At 41.2% G+C, this 24,733-nt stretch overlaps 1 protein-coding gene across 1 annotated transcript in view; it reads left to right on the forward strand.

Moving 5' to 3' along the window:
- Svep1 (sushi, von Willebrand factor type A, EGF and pentraxin domain containing 1) overlaps positions 1 to 24,733 on the forward strand; it is a 180,004-nt gene that overhangs the window by 57,541 nt on the left and 97,730 nt on the right. The window contains exons 4-8 of the mRNA XM_021160495.3: positions 10,022 to 10,180; positions 11,387 to 11,566; positions 17,964 to 18,143; positions 21,115 to 21,309; positions 23,269 to 23,387. Of these exons, the coding sequence (XP_021016154.1) occupies positions 10,022 to 10,180; positions 11,387 to 11,566; positions 17,964 to 18,143; positions 21,115 to 21,309; positions 23,269 to 23,387 (833 nt within the window). The remainder of the gene's footprint in view (positions 1 to 10,021; positions 10,181 to 11,386; positions 11,567 to 17,963; positions 18,144 to 21,114; positions 21,310 to 23,268; positions 23,388 to 24,733) is intronic.

Below are 24,733 nucleotides of genomic sequence, written 5' to 3' on the forward strand. Positions count from 1 at the left end.
TAAGTGGTTAGGAGCACTGTCTGCTCTTTCAGAGGTCCTGAGTTCAATTCCCAGCAACCACATGGTGGCTCACAACCATCTGTAATTGGATCCAATGTCTTCTTCTGGTGTATCAGCGACAGACTGCTCACAAACATTAAGTAAATAAGTCTTTTTTTTTTAATATTTTTATTACATATTTTCCTCAATTACATTTCCAATACTATCCCAAAAGTCCCCCATAGCGCCCCCCACTTCCCTACCCACCCATTCCCATTCTTTTGGCCCTGGCATTCCCCTATATTGGGGCATATAAAGTTTGCAAGTCCAATGGGCCTCTCTTTCCATTGATGGCCGACGAGGCCATCTTTCGATACATATGCAGCTAGAGACAAGAGCTCCAGGGTTCTGGTTAGTACATCATGTTGTTCCAACAATAGGGTTGCAGATCCCTTTAGCTCCTTGGGTACTTTCTCTAGCTTCTCCATTGGGAGCCCTGTGATACATCCAATAGCTGACTATGAACATCCACTCCTGTGTTTGCTAGGCCCCGGCATCGTCTCACAAGAGACAGCTATATTTGGGTCCTTTCAGCAAAATCTTGCTAGTGTATGCATTGGTGTCAGCGTTTAGAAGCTGATTATGGGACGGATCCCTGGATACAGCAGTCTATAAATGGTCCATCCTTTCATCACAGCTACAAACTTTGTCTCTGTAACTCCTTCCCTGGGTGTTTTGTTCCCAATTCTAAGAAGGTGCACAGTGTCCACACTTTGGTCTTCATTCTTCTTGAGTTTCATGCGTTTATCAAATTGTATCTTATATCTTGGGTATCCTAAGTTTTGGGCTAATATCCACTTATCAATGAATACATATTGTGTGACTTCTTTTGTGATTGTGTTACTTCACTCAAGATGATGCCCTCCAGGTCCATCCATTTGGCTAGGAATTTCATAAATTCATTCTTTTTAATAGCTGAGTAGTACTCCATTGTGTAAATGTACCACATTTTCTGTATCCATTCCTCTGTTGAGGGACATCTGGGTTCTTTCCAGCTTCTGGCTATTATAAATAGGGCTGCTATGAACATAGTGGAGCATGTGTCCTTTTTACCGGTTGGGACATCTTCTGGATATATGCCCAGGAGAGGTATTGCTGGATCCTCCGGTAGTACTATGTCCAATTTTCTGAGGAACCGCCAGACTGATTTCCAGAGTGGTTGTACAAGCTTGCAATCCCACCAACAATGGAGGAGTGTTCCTCTTTCTCCACATCCTCGCCAGCATCTGCTGTCACCTGAATTTTTGATCTTAGCCATTCTGACTGGTGTGAGGTGGAATCTCAGGGTTGTTTTGATTTGCATTTCCCTGATGATTAAGGATGTTGAACATTTTTTCAGGTGCTTCTCTGCCATTCGGTATTCCTCAGGTGAGAATTCTTTGTTCAGTTCTGAGCCCCATTTTTTAATGGGGTTATTTGACTTTCTGGAGTCCACCTTCTTGAGTTCTTTATATATATATTGGATATTAGTCCCTTATCTGATTTAGGATAGGTGAAGATCCTTTCCCAATCTGTTGGTGGTTTTTTTGTCTTATTGATGGTGTCTTTAGCCTTGCAGAAGCTTTGCAGTTTCATGAGGTCCCACTTGTCAATTCTCGATCTTACAGCACAAGCCATTACTGTTCTACTCAGGAATTTTTCCCCTGTGCCCATATCTTCAAGGCTTTTCCCCACTTTCTCCTCTATAAGTTTCAGTGTCTCTGGTTTTATGTGAAGTTCCTTGATCCACTTAGACTTGACCTTAGTACAAGGAGATAGGAATGGATCAATTCGCATTCTTCTACATGTTAACAACCAGTTGTGCCAGCAAAATTTGTTGAAAATGCTGTCTTTCTTCCACTGGATGTTTTTAGCTCCCTTGTCGAAGATCAAGTGACCGTAGGTGTGTGGGTTCATTTCTGGGTCTTCAATTCTATTCCATTGGTCTATTTGTCTGTCACTATACCAGTACCATGCAGTTTTTATCACAATTGCTCTGTAGTAGAGCTTTAGGTCCGGCATGGTGATTCCACCAGAGGTTCTTTTATCCTTGAGAAGAGTTTTTGCTATCCTAGGTTTTTTGTTATTCCAGATGAATTTGCAGATTGCACTTTCTAATTCGTTGAAGAATTGATTTGGAATTTTGATGGGGATTGCATTGAATCTGTAGATTGCTTTTGGCAAGATAGCCATTTTTACAATGTTGATCCTGCCAATCCATGAGCATGGGAGATCTTTCCATCTTCTGAGATCTTCTATAATTTCTTTCTTCAGAGACTTGAAGTTTTTATTATACAGATCTTTCACTTCCTTAGTTAGAGTCACGCCAAGATATTTTATATTATTTGTGACTATTGAGAAGGGTGTTGTTTCCCTAATTTCTTTCTCAGCCTGTTTATTCTTTGTGTAGAGAAAGGCCATTGATTTGTTTGAGTTAATTTTATATCCAGCTACTTCACCGAAGCTGTTTATCAGGCTTAGGAGTTCTCTGGTGGAATTTTTAGGGTCACTTATATATACTATCATATCATCTGCAAAAAGTGATATTTTGACTTCATCTTTTCCAATTTGTATCCCTTTGATCTCCTTTTGTTGTCGAATTGCTCTAGCTAGGACTTCAAGTACAATGTTGAATAGGTATGGAGAAAGTGGACAGCCTTGTCTAGTCCCTGATTTTAGAGGGATTGCTTCAAGCTTCTCACCATTTACTTTGATGTTGGCTACTGGTTTGCTGTAGATTGCTTTTATCATGTTTAGGTATGGGCCTTGAATTCCTGATCTTTCCAAGACTTTTATCATGAATGGGTGTTGGATCTTGTCAAATGCTTTTTCCGCATCTAACGAGATGACCATGTGGTTTTTGTCTTTGAGTTTGTTTATATACTGGATTACGTTGATGGATTTCCGTATATTGAACCATCCCTGCATCCCTGGGATGAAACCTACTTGGTCAGGATGGATGATTGTTTTGATGTGTTCTTGGATTCGGTTAGCAAGAACTTTATTGAGGATTTTTGCATCAATATTCATAAGGGATATTGGTCTGAAGTTTTCTATCTTTGTTGGGTCTTTTTGTGGTTTAGGTATCAGAGTAATTGTGGCTTCATAGAATGAGTTGGGTAGAGTACCTTCTGTTTCTATTTTGTGGAATAGTTTGTGAAGAACTGGGATTAGATCTTCTTTGAAGGTCTGATAGAACTCTGCACTAAACCCATCTGGTCCTGGGCTTTTTTTAGTTGGGAGACTATTAATGACTGCTTCTATTTCTTTGGGGGATATAGGGCTGTTTAGATCATTAACCTGATCTTGATTCAACTTTGGTACCTGGTATCTGTCTAGGAACTTCTCCATTTCATCCAGGTTCTCCAGTTTTGTTGAGTATAGCCTTTGGTAGAAGGATCTGATGGTGTTTTGGATGTCTTCAGGATCTGTTGTTATGTCTCCTTTTTCATTTCTGATTTTGTTAATTAGGATGCTTTCCCTGTGCCCTCTAGTGAGTCTGGCTAAGGGTTTATCTATCTTGTTGATTTTCTCAAAGAACCAGCTCCTTGATTGGTTGATTCTTTGAATAGTTTTTCTTGTTTCCACTTGGTTGATTTCACCCCTGAGTTTGATTATTTCCTGCCGTCTACTCCTCTTGGGTGAATTTGCTTCCTTTTGTTCTAGTGCTTTTAGGTGTGTTGTCAAGCTGCTAATGTGTGCTCTCTCTAGTTTCCTTTTGGAGGCACTCAGAGCTATGAGTTTTCCTCTTAGAAATGCTTTCATTGCGTCCCATAAGTTTGGGTATGTTGTGGCTTCATTTTCATTGAACTCTAAAAAGTCCTTAATTTCTTTCTTTATTCCTTCCTTGACCAAGGTATCATTGAGAAGAGTGTTGTTCAGTTTCCACGTGAAGGTTGGCTTTCTATTATTTATTTTGTTATTGAAGATCAGCCTTAGTCCATGGTGATCTGATAGGATGCATGGGACAATTTCAATATTTTTATATCTGTTGAGGCCTGCTTTGTGACCAATTATGTGGTCAATTTTGGAGAAGGAACCATGAGGTGCTGAGAAGAAGGTATATCCTTTTGTTTTAGGATAGAATGTTCTGTAGATATCTGCCAGATCCATTTGATTCATAATTTCTCTTAGTTTCACTGTGTCCCTGTTTAGTTTCTGTTTCCATGATCTGTCCATTGGTGAAAGTGGAGTGTTGAAGTCTCCCACTATTATAGTATGAGGTGCAATGTGTGCTTTGAGTTTTACTAAAGTTTCTTTAATGAATGTGGCTGCCTTTGTATTTGGAGCATAGATATTCAGGATTGATAGTTCCTCTTGGAGGATTTTACCTTTGATGAGTATGAAGTGTCCCTCCCTGTCTTTTTTAATGACTTTGGGTTGGAAGTCAATCTTATCAGATATTAGAATGGCTACTCCAGCTTGTTTCTTCATGCCATTTGCTTGGAAAATTGTTTTCCAGCCTTTCATTCTGAGGTAGTGTCTATCCTTTTCTCTGAGATGAGTTTCCTGTAAGCAGCAAAATGTTGGGTCTTGTTTGTGTAGCCAGTTTGTTAGTCTATGTCTTTTTATCGGGGAGTTGAGTCCATTGATATTAAGAGATATTAAGGAAAAGTAATTGTTGTTTCCTGTTATTTTTGTTGTTAAAGTTGGCATTTTGTTCTTGTGGCTGTCTTCTTTTAGATTTGTTGAGGGATTACCTTCTTGTTGTTTCTAGGGCGTGGTTCCTGTCCTTGTATTGGTTTTTTTCTGTTATTATCCTTTGAAGGGCTGGATTCGTGGAGAGATAATGTGTGAATTTGGTTTTGTCGTGGAATACTTTGGTTTCTCCATCTATGTTAATTGAGAGTTTGGCTGGGTATAGTAGCCTGGGCTGGAATTTGTGTTCTTTTAGTGTCTGTATAACATCCGTCCAGGATCTTCTGGCTTTCATAGTCTCTGGTGAAAAATCTGGTGTAATTCTGATAGGCTTGCCTTTATATGTTACTTGTCCTTTTTCTCTTACTGCTTTTAGTATTCTATCTTTATTTAGAGCATTTGTTGCTCTGATTATTATGTGTCGGGAGGTATTTCTTTTCTGGTCCAGTCTATTTGGAGTTCTGTAGGCTATCCGTAGGTTTGGTCTTCTCATTGTGTCCTGTATTTCTTGGATGTTTTGAGTTAGGATCTTTTTGCATTTTACATTTTCCTTGATTGTTGTGCCGATGTTCTCTATGGAATCTTCTGCACCTGAGATTCTCTCTTCCATCTCTTGTATTCTGTTGCTGATGCTCGTATCTATGGTTCCAGATTTCTTTCCTAGGGTTTCTATCTCCAGTGTTGCCTCATTTTGGGTTTTCTTTATTGTGTCTACTTCCCTTTTTAGGTCTAGTATGGTTTTGTTCATTTCCATCATCTGTTTGGATGTGTTTTCCTGTTTTTCTGTAAGGACTTCTACCTGTTTGATTATGTTATCGTGTTTTTCTTTAAGGATTTGTAACTCTTTAGCAGTGTTCTCCTGCAATTCTTTAAGGGATTTTTGTGCTTCCTCTTTATTGTCTTCTGCCTGTTTAGCAGTGTTCTCCTGCATTTCTTTAAGTGTGTTATTAAAGTCCTTCTTGAAGTCCTCTATCATCATCAGGAGATATGCTTTTAAATCCGTGTCTAGCTTTTCCGGTGTGTTGGGGTGCCCTGGACTGGGCGAAGTGGGGGTGCTGGGTTCTGATGATGGTGAGTGGTCTTGGTTTCTGTTAGTAAGATTATTACGTTTACCTTTCGCCATCTGGTAATCTCTGGGGTTAGTTGTTATCGTTGTCACTGTTTAAAGATTGGAGCAGAAGCTGTGTTCCACTCACCAGCAGTCTCTAAATCCTGCGGCGGGGGTCGTGGGTAGCTGACGGTACCCCGGTGCTGGTCCAGCCGGAAGAGGCCTGTGGTCCTACTCAGGCCGTTTTTCTGCTTCCCTAACTAATGCAGTCTCTGGTCCCGTGTGCAATTGGATTGGAGCAGAAGCTGTGTTCCACTCTCCAGAAGTCTTAAGATCCTGTGGTGGGTGTTGTGGGTAGCTGGTGAGTGTCAGCCGACCCTGCGCCCCAGCTGCCCCGGTGCTTTTCTGACCGGAAGAGGGTTGTGGCCCTATGTAGGCCGGATTTCTCTCTCCCCAACCAGAGCAGTCTCAGGTCCCGCGTGATTGGACTGGAGCAGAAGCTGTGTTTCACTCACCAGCAGTCCCAAAATCCTGCGGTGGGGGTCGTGGGTAGCTGGCGGGTGTCAGGCAACCCTGCGCTCCCACCCCGGCGCTGATCCAGCGGGATGAGGCCTGTGGCCCTACTCAGGCCGGTTTCTGCTTCCCTAACTAATGCAGTCTCAGGTCCCGCGCAATTGGATTGGAGCAGAAGCTGTGTTCCACTCACCAGCAGTCCCAAAATCCTGCGGCGGGGGTCGTGGGTAGCTGGCGGGTGTCAGGCAACCCTGCGCTCCCGCTACCCCGGCGCTGATCCGCATAAGTCTTTTTTTAAAAATTAAAAAATAAAAACCATGACTGAATATTTGACTCCTTCCTTTATTGAAAGGGGATTGTGGACATAGTCCGTGTATGTGAGTGTTTATGTAGTGCCAATGGAGGCCAGAGGTTGGTGTCTGCTGCCTTCCTCCATCACTTGTCCTGTCCCCATTTTTTTTTTTTTTTTTTTGAGACAGGGTCTCTTTGAACTTGGAACTCACTGATTCAGCTATTCTGGCTGACCAGCAAACTGCCTGTCTCCATTCACCTTAGCATAGGGATCATGGATGTGTACTGTATGTTGGTTTTGGTTGGTTGGTTGGTTGGTTTTTACATGATGGTTAATGCCTTGAACTCTGGTCTTCATGCTCACACAGGAAGCACTTAACCAACTGAGCCATCTCCCCAGCTCAGGGATTATATTTCTAAAGCCACTGTCTAATTGGTTGGATGTGTCTTGAGAACTTAAGAAAGCCTTCCTCTGTCAACATTTGCGTCACCACCAATGTTGTACGGTAACATAAGTAGTGTCTGGTGTACGTTCTTGGTTATATTTGGTTGGAACACTTTTAGAATCAAAACTCACTAAGGAGAGCATGCTCTGGGAGACTCTTGGTGAATTCCCACAGGTTACCCTATAGAAATGTCACCTGACCTTCTCAGCTCCGTAAAAGCCCTCATCTCACCTATCCACAGGAGGTGCTAACATCCTCTGCTGCCAAATTAAAAGGCAGACATTCATCTTCACTTTGTTCTAAGCAATAAACTGTTTGCCCTGGAATTGTCAGCCAAGGACATTTATTTACTTCTCTGTCACTTTCTCTTAGCCACTTGTATCTGTCTTGTGTTATCAGAAGTCCTGACCCCATTCTTCCTCTTTTCTCCTCCCTTCAGCTCCTCTCTACAGGGATTTGTTATGTAGCCTCGGGTAGCCTCTAACTTACAATTGTTCTATCTCAGCCTCCTGAGTACTAGAAGTTTGTGTCACCGCACCAGACTGTTCTTTGCTTGTGTCTTTATTTCTCCTTAAGATGGTAATTTCTTTCTTTCATCAGGATATTTTGAGAGTTTTTCTTATCTTCTAACAGCATGCTGTTTTCACACTGTGAGTCTGATGCATTTCAGGTTGCTATCCTAACAACAGATCAAATACGTTGGTGATAAGATAGACACGTGGCTTTGCCTGTCACCTTAATTTATGTCCTTGTGCATGTCATTCGCTCTTGTTATTTCTTCTCTCTCTTGTTTTATATTGTTCAGATTTTCCTTGTATTTTTCTCTCTGCTTGCTTGAAAGCCATACGCCCTTTCTCTTATTCATAGTTAAACTGTATTTATGTACACATTGGCACCTGCCTCTTCTTTCCATTTCTGTCATATGGTTACATATGAAACGGATGCCTCTCTTATTTCCTCTTACCTGCCTGTTTCACATCTTGAACCTTTCTTCTTTATATTATGTAAAAGCTATGCTTCCTTTGATCATCTATTTTCTTGAGGAGAGGAAGTGCTACTTGATATTTGTTTTAGTTTTCACAATTATTTTAATGTAACATTAGAGTGTTACAGCATGTTCCCTAAGTTTCTCGGACTCAGTTTATTAAACACTATTTTTCTTATTTTTGTGTTATTGATTTTGATTTCCTTCTTAGCCAATGAACTATGACTTGTTTACTGAAGTCATGCACACTGCCCAGCATCTCCCTTCATTGCTGAGACTCTTGCCCAGTGCTGTGACTATTTAGATTCACAATGTCCTTGTACGTAGCTGTCTACCTGGATCCGTGCTTTCCCCTGCATCTGTTCCTGCTCTGGAGGAAATGGAGCAGCTGATTCCCATCAGTCTCTTACTTATTTTTCTCCTAAACGTGTGATGTGTTGCCTTTCTGCTGGGCATGACTTCCATATATTTCACTTGGCTGTTGCTGTGCGCCTTCTGGTGTGGAGCACAGTCTCGGCAGATAGCAAAAGGTGACTGCTGCTGTACCTACTTAGATCTGTTGTCCTGCAATTCTATTGCTCCAGCCAATGATGCCCAGTGGCAAAGTTCATTTTGCAGTGGTACTTTGTTCTTATGTGTGGCTGTCTTTATCTTAATTACTTTCCCCTGCAAACTCTCACTTCTGTTTAAAGGAGACCTTGCCTTGCACTTGACTGAAGATCCTGGTCCACAGCACTGGGAGGAAGGCATGTCTGATATAATGTGTAATTCAACAGCACCTCCCTGTTCACTAACAAAATGCTCCGAAGTAAGAGTCCCTTCCCTCATGTCCTTAGGAACAGTTCCCTGATGAATTGTTTTTCATGGACCAGTAGCAATATTAGTATTTTTAAATGTATCTCTCATTTTTAAAGTTCTACATGGATTCAGACCTAGAATTTTCTAGCATGTTCCATGGGAGCTTGATATATTTTGTAGCATAATGAAGAATTTTAGAACCATGGTTATTTCCCTGATAAATGCATTAGATTATGAATCTTCTAATATGATTGCTTCGTGCTTCTGGATGCACATACATGTTAGTTATGACTTCTCTGCTCAATAGTCAAACCCACCTTTTATGGCCGTGCTTCATTTAACTGGCTAGCTGTGTGTCGCCAAGTCCTCTTTATTATTATATAGCTCATCTTTTAGCTTACTTTTTACAGGTGGGAAACCCCAAAGGACTGAAGTTACAAATTCAAGGTCAGACAGTGTCAGTGCAGGGGGACGATTGAAGCAAAATTAATTAGATTCTGCTTTTAATCTTTTCTTGCTTTGAGCCTGGGAGAAGCAGGATCTTTCCTTTCTTTTTTTCTTCAAAAGACATTTCCCATCAGCTAGGATTTTCCCTCTAGCCCTTCATGTTCTCCTTGTCCCCTGTCAAATACTTCCAACAAAAATGATGGAGAAGTGACTTCTGGATATCTGCACAGATGGAGCACAGGGATTTCAGGGCAGAGGTGGAGTGGCTGCACCGCATGGGGGCACTGAAATATTGAAGATTTCTGATTTGCTATGATTTGCATAGGTTATGGAGGGTCATTGATTACTCTGAGCCCCGTAACAAACACTGCTGTGTTGAGTTTTCCCATAAGTCAGCGCAGACATGTTATATTTTATGACAGAAACTAATTGTGGGCCAAAGAGACCTTTATACTCAGCACTTAAAAAATAATGTTGGTCTTTGGTCAGGGTTAGCTGCTTTGGGAGCTGGATCAGATGGTTCACTGATTAAGAGCACTGGCTGCTTTTCCAGGGGACTTGTGTTTGATTCTCAGGACCCACATGGCAATGAGCAACTCTAGAACTCCAGTTTCAGGGAATCAGATGCCCTCTGCTGGCCTCTGTGGAAACTGCATGCACATGGTGTACATATGTACATTCGAGCAAAACACAAGTTGCTTATTTGCTTGAATTATATCATGATTATTTCCATGTAGAATGAATGTTTCCCACATTCACATTCATTCTTTATATTTTTCTAACTTTCTATGAACATATCACATAAATGGACTTCTCTGGCCAATTGTCTGCCCACAGCTTGCCCATCAGGGACATATAAGCCGGAAGCTTCTCCAGGAGGAATCAGCACGTGCATCCCATGTCCTGATGTAAGCCACACCTCCCCACCTGGAAGCACATCCCCTGAAGACTGTGTGTGCCGAGAGGGATACCAGAGATCTGGCCAGACCTGTGAGGGTAAGCTCCCTACTGCTCACCAAGGGGATCTAGAAAGCTGATCTTGATCTCTGTGGTGCAGAGTTGGTAGTTGTATCCGTTTGTTAGGTTGATCTTTAACATCCCTGGCTTTGGTCATACTTCTGGGGGTCAGGGGGATCGTTTGCTTCTGTTACATAGCATTTGTGAGCACTGAACACATAAGCATCATGGTTCAGAGACGGGATCTGAGGCCATAAGAGTAATGTGATTGCAGAAAATATGAGTTAGTACTTAGAAATAAAGAATGATACAGCTTTAGCAATGAATTAGAATTTCATATAAGCATGTCTGGGCTCTGGTAGTGCTCAAATTCACTTAAAATTTTTCATAAATATTTTCCATCATGATGGAAGTAGAAAGTATTTATATAGTATACAGCACATGGTGGAAGCTGTGTTTTATAGTCTCTATCAATTAGACTGGTTTTTCTCCTTTATTTTAGTTAGTTTATTTTGGTTTTCTTTTTTTTTTTTTTTTTAGTTTTCTTTGTTTGTTTTTAGGGTTTTTGTTTATTTGTTTGTTTGCTTGCTTGTTTTTTGGTTTTGAGATACATTTTATCTGCATAACCTTGGCTGTCCAGGAACTCACTCTGTAGGACAGGCTAGCCTCAAACGCAAAAAATTGGCCTGCCTGTGCCTCCAGAGTGCTGGAATTAAAATGGTGGGCCACCACTCCAGGCTGCATGTTTCTTCATTATTTCATGTTATCTTAATAAGAGAGAAAAAATTTTAATTATCTATGGAAGTCAAGAACCAAGGACTAGGGTTCTATAGCTTGTGGCAGAGCACGTGCTTAGCATACCTGAGATCCTGGGACTCAGCACCAAAGCTGAGGGGCAGGGGAAGACTAGGAAATCTTACATTTATCTATGCCAATATCAAAATAAAACTCTTTGAAGCTTAAAAACTAGTGTTTAGACTATATTGCATTTTAATTGCTAGTAAATATCTTCCAGGAGTCATATGTAAAGGTTCTCCCTCAAAACACTCTTAGAAATCAGATGGATCAAATAGGAAAGCTATGGGGAAATATGATGGATAAATATAGATGTACATATGTAGACACACAGACAGACAGACAGGCAGGCAGACAGACAGATGGCATACTTTGCTAAGTAAACTGAAGCAATGCAGTTCCATAGACAAACATCTGACTTTGCTTTTTGTTTCTCTCTCTGAATGTTAGTTGTCCACTGTCCTGCACTGAAGCCTCCTGAAAATGGTTTTTTTATACAAAACACTTGCAAAAACCACTTCAATGCCGCCTGTGGGGTCCGATGTCACCCGGGCTTTGACCTTGTGGGAAGCAGCATCCATTTGTGTCAACCGAATGGTTTGTGGTCTGGGACAGAAAGCTTCTGCAGAGGTATGGAGTCTGGCTAGTTCATGATGTTTCTTGGTAGTCTTGCTTCACATTTGCTATTTAAAGTCAAATGGGATGGTCAGTCATTTGTTGATTTTCTGATCTCAGAGATTAGACTCCTGAGAAAGTGAAAACTGTAGGAAGGTTGAGAACTGCTAAGCTTCCCTGGCCTCAGCTTTACAAACTATGTCATCCATATTCCTTTGATGATGTCTGTCTAGAGCATGAATTCTCAGCCTGTGGGTCATGACCCCTTTTAGGGGTCAGATATAACAGATCCTGGGTATCAGAAATTTACATTACAATTCATAACAGTAGCAAAATTGCAGTTATGAAGTAGCAACAAAAATAATTTTATGGTTGGGGTCACAACAACATGAGGAAAGGGTCGAAGCATTAGGAAGGTTGAGAGAGAAATGGGCTGGTTACTCTATTATGATACAGGTAACAAGAACTTTAGGACAGGTGACAAGCTCTGAGAAAGTCAGATTCCTGACATGAGATAGGGCTTGAGTCATGTCAGAGTCCTGTGATGGAAGCACCTCAACTCAAATGTCCCCAGATGTAGAAAGTGGAGAATTTATTATGGTGAGATCCCAAGGAGCCAAGACAAGCCAGCAAGAACAAGAGGGGGAACGGCAGTGGAAGTCATGACTTCCACATCATGAGTGGAGTAGTGTCTTGGACCACTCGTGCTTGGCCATCTCCATCATCTGAGTTCCTGGTACTTACAACTACATAGCCTGACCTCCAAAGGCTTCACAAGGCAGGAAAGAGGAGGCTTTCCAAGGGAAGGTAAGAGCAAGCCAAGGACTTGCAGACCTCCCTCCAACAGCTCAACCCCCAAGGTGGCTCTGTATAGTGCACTAGATTTGAGACATAGATATATTTAAAATTTAATAATTGATTTTTTTGAAGTTAAAATATGGTTGAACATCTTGGTGGATTGATTTGTTGTTCATTACTAAACCTGGCAGCCATACTCTGTCCATGATCAACAGTCTTTGCTGAGGAGTTACCTTCTCCAAGACTCAATAATTCACCCAGATCTCTAGGTAAAGGATGCTGTCTCCTGGGAATGTCTGCGCTTCTATCCATAGGGGAAGCTCACTGACTCGCCGTTTCAAGAGCATTTCAAAGTTCCATGGACACCCGTTGTCTGTGTTAATTGGCTGCTGAAGTTGAACCCAGTAGTAAACAGGAAACTGTGCAAATCAGATCCCTGGTGTGCATCCTGCAAAAAAGTCAAGGAGAGACCACGGTCAGTGGGTTGAACAAAATGGCTGGCAGGGAAGCTCGGAAAATTAAATGGATGAGCCTCAAAGGCAAATGCATCGATAAAGTAAGAGTGGAATTCAAAAGACTGGAGGGAAGTCTCCGAATAATCAGGTTCCTCAGGGGGTGTGGAGATCAAGACTATTCACACAATGAAAACACAGTTGAAAGCCAAATTAATAAACTGAAAAATGTAACCTGAGAAATTCCCTTGAATGAAGAGGGTAATTTCAAAGATAAAGAAATTCTGGGGAGGGGTGGGATAGTGATGTGATAGAGAAACAGCCACTAGAAATACCCCTCTCTTATTAGGAATTCAGAGAGCGAGCCGAGCTGAGGACTAGCAGTAACAGAAGATCAAAGACTATCACCCCAAGGTGAAATCTTGAAAATAAATATGCACAACCAAAACCTTTAGATCCGCTTTAAAATCAGTTAGCGGATGCCAGAAAAAAAATATTAAAAACAGGCCAACGTCTGGAAATAATCTTAGCAACATATCTGAATGCCCCCAGAAAAACACAAAATAGCCTTGACTTCCTAGTAACAAATAACATTACCTCAAGAGGCTCCGGTTAGCTCAAGGCTGTTTACTGGACGTACGGAATGTCTGGAGAATATATTTCTAGGGTCCCGAGAGAAAAGACTTAGAATACTGATTTGCAGTCTCTCGGCCACTGTGGAAGGGTGAGGGTAAACGAAGGTCATTTTCTGTCAAGAAGCAAAAGCCACACATCCTTCCTGAAGCAATTGTTCAGTCCATATCTGAGACATTTTCCTTGGGGTACCAGTCACTGTCAGCTGCCCGTTCCATGTGAAATGCCTACCCCTTCTACAAACGACAAGGGAGTAGATGACATTTTAACTTTCTGCCTGTGACTTTACAAAGGAGAAAAGTGGAGTGGTCAGTCCACTGTCCCTTCAGAGAACCCCTGCTTTAGATAATCTAAACCCAAACCTTCTGCCCTACACTAACAGCTGTGACAGTCCATCGTACCTCTCTGAAAGCTGTTTGTTTGCAAGCCTTGTCTCACTCAGGCCTTTGGTCTTCATCTGCCTAAGCCCTCCTCTCTTGCCTGCCTCTTCAGTTTGAGAGGTGTGGCCCTGGAGTGTTCACTCCATCATTCTAGCCCTAGGCTGTGTCAGGCTCACTCAGGGAAGCATGTGCAATCTGGAAGCAAAATTTGGAAGCAAATTGAACTAGAAAGACCAGAAGAGAAGTTGGGGCATCAGAATCCTTCAAGACTCCATCTGAGATCCCAGGCCTGTCAATCTTTAGAGGCGAAAGCCACCAGGCTCACTCAAAACATTCTAGGGAGCCTAAGAAAGCCTTGTCCTGTATGTAGTCATGCCCCTGTGGCTCTGTAGCCAGAAGTGGACATGGGCCACCATTGGTCACCCGGAGTACCTGTGAGGATGTAGAGGCAAGTAGGGACAGGTTAGAAGGCACTGGGCCTCCGTACATTTGTCCATCAGTGAAATCTGACTACAGTGACCACTGGAACACTTCGGTTTTCCCAAAGCAAGTGTAGGCTTCTCTTCTGATCCTGACTTGGGACCACAATAAGAATTCTTACCAATATATTTCTAGCTTGACCAACCTCTTACAACAGCAGCTACCACAGTCATCTGCACTGCTGATTAACTGTTAGACTGTTAATATAGCACTGTTAATATAGACTTATTGTAGAGTGTATTTTTTCCTCCTCTCTATCCCAAGTTATAACTCTGGCGAATGAAAATTTCATCTTGACAAGATGCATACTGATAAACATACATTGTACAACAAACAAACATATATTCAGAGGCCTGAATGAATCACCCATTAAAATAAAAAGTATGTTTGTTTCTCTTTGATGTAACTTAAATTGATGTTCTAATGTAGACATATTTAACACAATAGGGAAGATTTGACAAGACTTTGACAGATTCTCCTAGAATTCTGGCAGCTTCTCTACCAAGCCACTACTTAGCTCCCCTTTAAGTATACTTGCCCTGCATAAACACTCAGGTCCTCCCTTTACCATATTATCAATGCCTTCTGGATTCACTTGAGATCCAGGCCAACAAAACCCATACTATATTTCATCAAACCCAAAATGTATATTTCTTATTTTTTGTGCCTGTAAAATTGGAATGCACCTTGAAATTAGCAGCAATAAGCAGGTTCACAGGCACAATTGTGGCTTTAGCAGTGACTCATAAATAATGGTGTGGGACTCTGAGATGTGTCCACTGGGCAAGGCTGGCTTCTGATTCGGGTGGGGGAGGGCAGTATGCTGAAGTAGTATTTTATAGGTATGATATAAGGGACAGAGAGCAATTTTAATTATGTGAAATTTTTTATAAAAATATAAGATGGAGTCAGGAAAGAGTCATTGGGGAAAAATGGATCCTAGTTCCTTGTCTGTTACGGTACACTGTCAATATTATGTAATGTTGGCTGATGACTGACAGGCTTCATTCCTGTTCCTCTGAGTGGAGCACTTATTCCGCTTCATAAAGCACTCACACTCATTTCTAATTTTCTTTGAATTGTGTGTCTCATTTTCAACCCTGAAGGGAATCTTTGGTGATGCCTCAATAACAGCTAGCTCAAAACCAGCAGCACAGTAAATGAAATCCTGGGATACTGGGGGTTTCCTGAGGAACGGTTTCAACAGCAAGGCGCCTGCGCTTAATATCAGATGTCTTCTGTTTCCAATAATAGACAAAAATCACAATTTGGAGACTGACAGTAAATGTGTATCTGGAAAAAAAAAAACCTCAATTCACCTTTAAGATGAGACCCACAGCACATCTGTAGTTTTGTCATTGTCCATATTACATAATAGATTGTTCTCTTATAACACAAGACTGGACTTGGGTCTATTTTCCCAAGTTTAGTCTATTGGGCCTATTTTTCCTAGTTTTAGTCCTCTTTCTAAATTATTAACTGGTGTATAACCTGCTTATAATAATTGTGTCTTATGGAGTAGAGTGAGTCCACAATGAAGTACAATGGTGGTCAATTAGGGTAAGCTGCTGTTGTCTGGATTAACCATAGGAATTTCTTTGAAACAAGTGTAAATTAAGAAACAAAAGAATTGTGAGCTGAATCGAGTAATTAAATGTGTACCTATGAAAAAATGGCAATAAATACTCACTCTTGGATGAAGAGTATAAAAATGTCTAAGACATGAGTAGAAATGACTGTGTTTGCTTTGTTTTCCCTAAGGAGCAATAGAAGTTTATTAAAAACCAACATTTGAGAAGCAACACAGCTCATATCTGTGACACCCACTCTAATTTGCCCTGAGTACCCATGAGAGATATTACAAATCCAATTCATCTTAACTTTGGAAAGCTGTGGTTTGTTTTTGAGTATTTCTCTTTTTAACTGAAGCAAAAAGCAGTTGCCTGGTGTGATTTTCCATTTTATATATCTCAATTATAGAAATGTACCTCTCTCTCCTTTTAAACCAACCCAGTAGTGGCCACATTCAGTAACAGTCCTGTGTGGCAGGCAGAGGACATTGATAAGTATTTTATTATTATTTACCTTCAGCCCAAATTGTCCCAGTGATAACACAGGACAGGATCTCATGTTTATCCTCTCACTTAATTATTGAATTTCCTCTATGGAGTAATAAATCTGAAACTTACATTTAATTCACTTAATATTTATGCTCTGCCAACTGATGTGATTTGGATGAGTTCCCACAAAATAAATTCTGCCAGTAACCAGTAAATATATATATATATATATATATATATGCACTTGAATATTTTTCATGACCTTTCTTTCCTACTCTTTTAAAGGTTTCAAAATAAGCAAATACACATTCTTGCATTAAAGAAAAAGAAAAAAACTTGCTCATGCATAAAAGAGAATCCTCCTGATATTCTTGATTTCCAAATGCCACGTTGAGGATCCTTTGGGGACCGCTCTTCAGTCTTTTGCCTGGCAGTGCTGAACAGTGCTGTCTGCTGTCCAGCTGAACGTAGCTCTTTTGTAGGGTCCTTTTGTTTGTCTTCTGTTTGGTATCTTTCCCTAAAATACTGATGAAGGAAACGAATGGGTGCTACCTAAAAGAAATTCACTTGTCCACAGCTCTTGGTATCAAAGATCCAAACACCGATACTTTGAGCCTCAAGGGTTTTCTCTCTCATCTAAAAGGAAGCTGGCGTAGATAACCCAAAGCTGGGGGCAGACTCCCATCATCCTCAGAGACTAAGGTTTCTTTAGTGCCTTCTACTCCGTCATCTTGTTGCATGGTTCTTTTCCTACAGTATTGGTAAACGTGCAGCTGGCATGGCCTCTCATGTGCTTTTATTTAGGGGGGAAAGAGGAGAAAGGGAAGACAGAATAGCACCCCATCAGTTGGAAAAAATCTTACTTAAATTCAGCTGTATCTCGTTGGCTCTTGTTAACTGCAGTGAAGTCATTGGGGAACAATGACTGGCACATATATGATGCTGGGTTATGCTGGGAAGAATTGCCTGCTGGGTGGGCCATTCACGGCTCTGTGACAGCAGCTAGAAATAAGCTGTATTATTACATTGATGTAGATTGGCACTAAGAATGAGGTTTTGCAGGAAGTGTGTGAGAAGAAAGGAGAGAAACCACTGAGAAGATTAGAGTGACTGTCAGAACATAGAATACTGGAATTTAAGATGGCAGAAACTGGGCAGTTTTGCCCAAGCTGAGACTATTGAAAAGCCCAGGGTGTGTCTCTGAGGTCTAAGGACCAAGTTGATCTTCAGCTTGAAACTTCTGCCCTGGAAAAAGGAAAAACACTTTCTTTTGTTAGAACACAGCCTGGAAAGTCACAGCAAAGGCTGCAGAAGGCTGCAGGTACTTCTGTCTGGGAGCTGCCCATGGTCTATAGCTGTCCTCCTCTAATCAGAGCTAGATGCCTCACAGCGTTTAAATCCCCCACCATTGCACTGGAGGCTGCCTATCATAGTAAAGAAAATGCAGGTTGGTAAGAACCCCACAATTTTAAAAACGAGGGTGTGTTATGCATCTCTTGACACTTAAGGACAGAAAATTGTCTTGTGTATAACACATGGCCATTATTAAAGCAACAGATTCCACTTCTGTCTGTATTTAGTAAAATGTAATCGTTGACATTTTCTGCAGTGAGAACATGCCCCCATCTCAGACAGCCCAAACACGGCCACATCAGCTGCTCCACCGTGGAAATGTCCTACAACACCCTGTGTTTGGTTACCTGCAATGAAGGATACAGATTAGAAGGCAGCACTAGGCTTACCTGTCAAGGAAACGCCCAGTGGGATGGCCCAGAGCCCCGGTGTGTAGGTAAGTGGCCGGAAGGTGTGAGCTCTGAGCAGTTCATGTGTCCAAGAGTCTGCAAAATCCTGGAGTTGAACACATGTTCTTGATACATGTGGATAAACATGTACATAGGCACACACATGGTGCTGTAGATGAATATGTGTGGATATGCATGTACATATACATACATGTGGTGCTGTAGATGCATTGGCAAATGCACTTGATGCATGTAGATAAACACACATATGCACATGTGCAGTGCAATAGAAGAATACGTATGGGCAAACATGTATATATGCACACACACAGGACTGTGGATGCATTGGAAAATACACTGTAGCCACTCTAAGCCTTGAAGCCTTTTTTCTCCTTTCTTCACACATGACACTGCATCAAATGCCCTCACTGTAGCTGCTCTTTGAGGTGTAACTCAGCACAATGTGCCCAGTGAAAAGCCCCAACTCCACCACACTCCACACAGAGCGAGTGCTTCCTCCGTTGTTAAGAAGACTCCAACCTTGAATTCAGTTTTCTAACTCACTGAACTTTACAGCTCCAATGGGCAAGGCACACACACAAGCAGGCACGCACACACACAGAGGACAGCTCGAATGGATTTTCTAGAAAAGCAGAGGCTTTATGATCACTTTATTTCTTGAATATGATTTCTCCTCTGCCTTTTTGAAAGGACATTAACTGTGAACCAGCAAAATGTAAAGTCTTTTTAGGGAAAAAAAATTAAAATCCTAAGTGTTTAATTCCAAAGTAAAGAAAGGTTGCATGCAAAATTGACAATTATGTAATTATTGAAATACAAGAACATGAACTGTAAAAGGGAGTGAGATGCGGTAGAACCATAATGGGGAAAATATTTTAAATGAAGTAATAAAATAGAATTAAAAAATGTAAGAAAAATACAAGACAGCAGGATGAGCCTTAGAAGTTAGGACAAAGTGCAGAGGCGAGGGAAGGAGCTCTAAAGTGGGGTACTGTGTGGACCTGTGTGTGGGAATAGAACACTGCCCACGTGGCCCATGGTTTCTAGGGAAATGCAAACCCTAAAGGGACTTAAAAAGAAATCAGAAATGCAAACAAATACTACTCTTAAAGATTGGAGAAATACTATCATACTATTAATCATCTCTCCAAAACTGCCTGAAGGATCAATGAACAGAGACGTTTTCAAAACTAGAAAAGCATTAAACTTATTTAGAGTGTGTGTGAGCACGTGCAAGTGCACACACGCACACACACACACACACACACACACACACACACGCTCATTCACAGCCATGCTGTGGCACACATATGGAGGTCAGAGAATATGTTTCAAGGGTTAGTCTCTCCTTCCCCTTGTGGGTCCCAGGAATTGAACTCATGTTATCAGGCTTGGTGGCAAGTGCCTTTATCTGATAAGCCATTCCACTGGCATCCTTCAAACTTGGGGGGGGGGGGACAGTAATTCTCATGCCATGTAATTTGGTATAGAAAACTATCTAATTCATATTATCTATTATTATTTTGCTCCCAGCCTGGTAACTATGAGTAATAACAACAAAACCCTGGAACTATAAACTAACTTTATATATAACTAATAACAAATATAAAGCAGTCGACATCCAAAAGAATGTTCTACCAAAACAAGGAGATTTTTATCCCAGAAATCCAATAAGGGCTTAAAATGGGGGAAACTATCCATGTAACACACAATGCCTACCATAAACCTACAACTATTATGAAGATCCTAAATAGACGGTTTTATAGAAACTGAGAAAAAAGAGAAGAATATGAGATCATCCATTATTGCTTATTATCAACCCTAATAATGAACCACAAGATTTGAGGCACTGATATCCAATCTCCATGTGGTTGGTGGATTACTAATAAGTAGAATTAATCTGCTCAAAATACTGAGAGTTCATCAGAGTCATAAGAGTAGCCATTAAGCAGCTTGTATTTATACTATGAGAACTAAGACAGATGGTAAAAGTCACATTCACGAGATTGGTTTAAATGAGCTGGGGTGCGGTTGAGTTGGCGTGCTTACCGAGCAGGCACAGAGACCAGGGTTCATCTCCCTGCACCTGTAAAACTGAACATTGTAGCAAACATCTGTAACTTTAAAAACTTGGGAAGTAGAGGCAGGGGAATCAGAATTTTAAGGTCATCCGTGGTTATACAACAAACAAGAGCCACCTGGGTTGTTTGAGTCACACACACAAACATTTACCACTTCTGTCTTCAGTCTACTTAACACACCTGCTATTCTTTGTGCCAGAGATAATAGGAAGGGTCAAGGCCTCACTGTAACACAGTCAGTCGTCTGTGGGAGGAGGAGGTCAGGACTCTTCTCAAATATACTCTTTAAAGAGAGAACCCAAACGCTGATTAAAAAAAAATCAGTTGCTAAATACATTAAATTCATGAAAGATGGAGTCAAGTTTACCCTTCAAAAGCATAAATTATATCATCAACAGCAAATGCAGTTTCCTGAATCAGATGATAAAAGTCACAATCAAGGAAATGCTACAGACTTTCAAGGTTTTGATCACAGCACTGAAATAGCAAATGAGGGTCGGGGGATGTAGCTCACTCTGTAGAGTGTTTGTCCACCTTGTAGGAAACCTGAGGTTTGATCCCACATAAAAGCAGGTGTTGCTGTTCACACCTCCAATCCTACTGCTCAGGAGGTTGGAAGCAGAAGGATGAGAAGTACAGAGTCATTTTTGGTTGCATGGCAATTTGAGACCAGCCTGGGCTACATGGGGCCCTGTCTTGTAAGGAAAACAAAGCACAGACAAATTAAAGAAGAGATAACCAAAGATATAGTTTCACATTTGTATAATATGTTGTACCTGTAGTATCACAATCATTTAGAGGTGAGCTATGACAATCTAAGGTAGCATGGTTATATTTGGGTGGGATGTAAAGAGAATCTGTGTCATTTCTAACTTGGGGGAATCCAAGTAACGTGGCTGTCACTTCTCTGAAACAGAACGCCATTGTGCCACCTTCCAGAAGCCCAAGGGCATCATCATTTCTCCACCCAGCTGTGGCAAGCAGCCTGCCAGGCCTGGGATGACCTGTCAGCTAAGCTGCCGCCAGGGATACATTTTATCCGGGGTCAGAGAAGTGAGATGTGCCACATCTGGGAAGTGGAGTGCCAAAGTTCAGACAGCCGTGTGCAAAGGTAGGTGCCCACATGAGGCAGGAGAAAAGCCGAATTCCTGGATAATGACATGTGAGTGTTGGGTAGGGCTGCCTCTCTGTGGGTCATGCTGCAAACCCCTTGGTTAAACGGGAGATAAAGCCATGTATGAACCAGAATAGATTCTGGTTCAAACAAGAGAATTTATAACATCCAGTTGGGAGAAAATGACAGAAGAATGAAAACTGAAGATGGTGCTAGTGATGGAATATGCTGAGAGCTCCCATCAGGAGTTGGAAGCCTTTGAAGAATGGAAGATGCAAGTAAGGCAGATGAGCCTGAGGGGGCTTTAAGGAATAAGAGCCCTGTGTGGGCTTTGAAGCCTGTTAGAGAGTCACTTACCCCACAGCAAGAGCAGACCGTGGTGAGGACAGTGCTAAAAACAAGAAAGAGTCCTAAGACATAAAAATAGTGTATAAATAGTTCTCAGGAGGTGTGTGTGTGTGTGTGTGTGTGTGTGTGTGTGTGTGTGTGTGTTCCAGATGAGGGAAACTATAAACCTAAGAACTAGAGTGGATGTTGTTGAAATATCACTAATTTGGAGTTTCAAACTAAGGATCCCTTTTGGCATAAACAAGTAATAAATAAGAGACTTGAGTATCTCAGTTGATCAGTGCAAAGAGACTGACGCTAAGAGATGTAAATCAAGGAACCTGGCACATATATAGTGTGCAAGCCCAGAAGCTGGGGGGGGGGGCGGTAAAGAACTTTCTTTCCTTTCTTCCTATTATAGAAAGTTTTCCCAAGATATCTGGATCTTTACCGCACCCCCCCCAAAGCCCCCGAGCGCTGGGCTAACAGGCTTTGTCTTCTCTGAGGGAAATTTCTAAGTTGTAGAGTTAATGAGGAAAACTTAAATTTCTAGAGGAAAAAGAAACTGTACCAAAGAACATGAGTCGGATTCACATGCAGTCATGCCTCAGGAGATGGGGAGAACACAAATATGAAAAATCAAATCCAGCTAAATCATTAGTTAATGATGAATGAAAACTGCAATGGTTTTTTAAAAAAAGAATAGCTGCTATGCATCTTCCTAGAGAAAGCTATAAATAGAATACCATTTTAGAGAAGCAATAAGATGAGACACAAAATAGGCAATTCATCTGGAAAATTTAGTAGACCTCATTCAACATCATTTAGGAGTAAAAGATGTATTCTAATCCATAACAAGAACTTGACTTTATTGTGTCACTCTGTACCATGTTAGCAAGCTTAACTCAGCATTTGTAGTGTGTAAAGCTTTTCCACTCATCATTAGTTTTAATTTGCTGTTTGTTTGATAGTACATTCTGGGACTGCTAGTTAATTCTGATTGATAGCCCATTTTCAAGGGTAGTTTCTGCCCCAGTCAGCCTTCATTTTATTTCATTTATTCCTGTTTCATTAAAAAATATATATACTGAGCAAGTCCCTACTGTCTGCCAAGAACTAAATGAAACAATGGGGTGAGAAATATGCTTTTTCTTCAACTAAATGGGGGAGAAACGTCTGTTTCACAATGGTTTCATGGTTGGAAAGTTCAGAGACTATGGAGAATCTGGGAGTAAGCATGCCAAGTGTTTGGGAGAGCCAGGAGCAGCTTTTGAGCTTAGGATGAAAGGACCTGCATGCAGCATACCTCTTGAGGTATGGGGGGAAGAAGGCATTAAGGCAGGCAAAGAAAAGAATCCAGGCAAAGGCCCAAGTACAAAGGATACTGTAGAGCGTCATGGTGGGTTACACAGCAGGGCCAGTCCAGGAAGGGACTCCTAAGTCACACAAGGTAAGCCATACAAAATAGTCATGTGGTCCTGATTAAATGGTAATCAGCATATTAAAATCATAAATTTCTAATACAACCCAATTTTATCACCTTTTAAAAATAACTTAAATGTGCATGTCAGAGTGTTTCATTGAGTTGTGTTGTTTGTTGGTGGTTTTTTTTCCCCCTCCTTGGGTCAGACGTGGAGGCTCCACAAATCAGCTGTCCAAATGACATTGAGGCAAAGACTGGGGAACAGCAGGACTCTGCTAATGTCACCTGGCAAGTCCCAACAGCTAAAGACAACTCTGGTGAAAAGGTAAGACTGGCATCAACATCCCCATCCTTCTAGAATAGATTCTAAATGAACTGCACATGTGAGAGGTGGGAATTCCGCTATACCCTAATGATGTGCGGGTACTGTCTCTCAATTTTAATCATAAATGCTAGTGTCTCATCTGAGAGAACAACCAGTGTTGAATTTTTAAATAGAAATGTCAGATAAGAATCTGACAGAAACGTCTGGTTTCATGAGTTTGTAATATCTCTTTCCACTAAGATCTCATCACTGATGAATTTTCCCACCCTTGGGTAGCTCTGAAAAAAAAAAAAACTAAGAAAAGAAAGACGTGGAGCCAACCTTGATTCCTAATCATGAAGCTATCTTTTAAATGATAAACACCAAAGGACTGCACTTTGACCAAATCTGAAGGATGGGCTATCAGTATTTTTTACTTTAATTTCCTAAATCCAGCCTTACTCAGTATTTTAACATTGTGTGTACTCTCCTGGCTACAGATGGCCAGCCATCAGATAGTAGGAAAAAGATTCATTTAGGAATTAGGAATGTAGTTTCCTGTTACGACTACACTCTGTCCAGATGTATAAAGATATCGTTAAACAGCATTTGCTTTCACAGCTGAGTATAAATGTGTGTGAGCTCTTCCAGGCAGGACATGTTGGGTCTGGGAAGCAAAACAATAATGATTGTTTTGATAATTGTGTTGAATAGATTTACATTCAAAGTAGCTTCTAAAATTCTGACCTCCAGGACTAAATGTAAGGAGGTGTCCTCGGGCATGCAATGACCACTTTCTATTCAACACAAAAACATGTGTATCCTCATCGATGTCGAGCATTGGGAAACACAGAGAGGGATGCATTTTAGGGCCTGATGAGACATTGTACTAACTGTAGCATCTTTGTGTACACAGATGCAGAAGCCACATGTCCGTTAGTCTCTGAGATAAGACAGCTCAGCAGCATCAGTAGGAAGCAGGAAGCACATCTTTATTTCCCCTACATTCTCTTAGGCAGGGTCTCAAAGGCTGGACCAATAAACTTTGTCTTTTATTCCACGTTACCTGGAGAAGCAATGATGGGGTTTTTTCAGTGTTGCCTGTGTTTTTCTCAATCCCTTCTCACATTTTGTACTCAACTCATGAAGTTGAGTCCAAATCACTTCTATTGCCTGACTCTTGACTCCCAACCCAGGCACCCTCACCCTATCAGTTCAACCTCTGCAACCAATGCTACCTGGAAGGACATGAGGAATTTGCTGTGATAGCACACACCTGGAAATGTGTCATCAATTTAGAAAAGCTCTGTAAATAGGAGAAGAATGGATCCAGGGAAGCAGGATACTCCACAAAAGCAATGCCTATC

This window comes from Mus caroli, unplaced genomic scaffold, assembly GCF_978045245.1.
Source record: "Mus caroli unplaced genomic scaffold, Mus_caroli_1 scaffold_6, whole genome shotgun sequence".
NCBI lineage: Eukaryota > Metazoa > Chordata > Mammalia > Rodentia > Muridae > Mus > Mus caroli.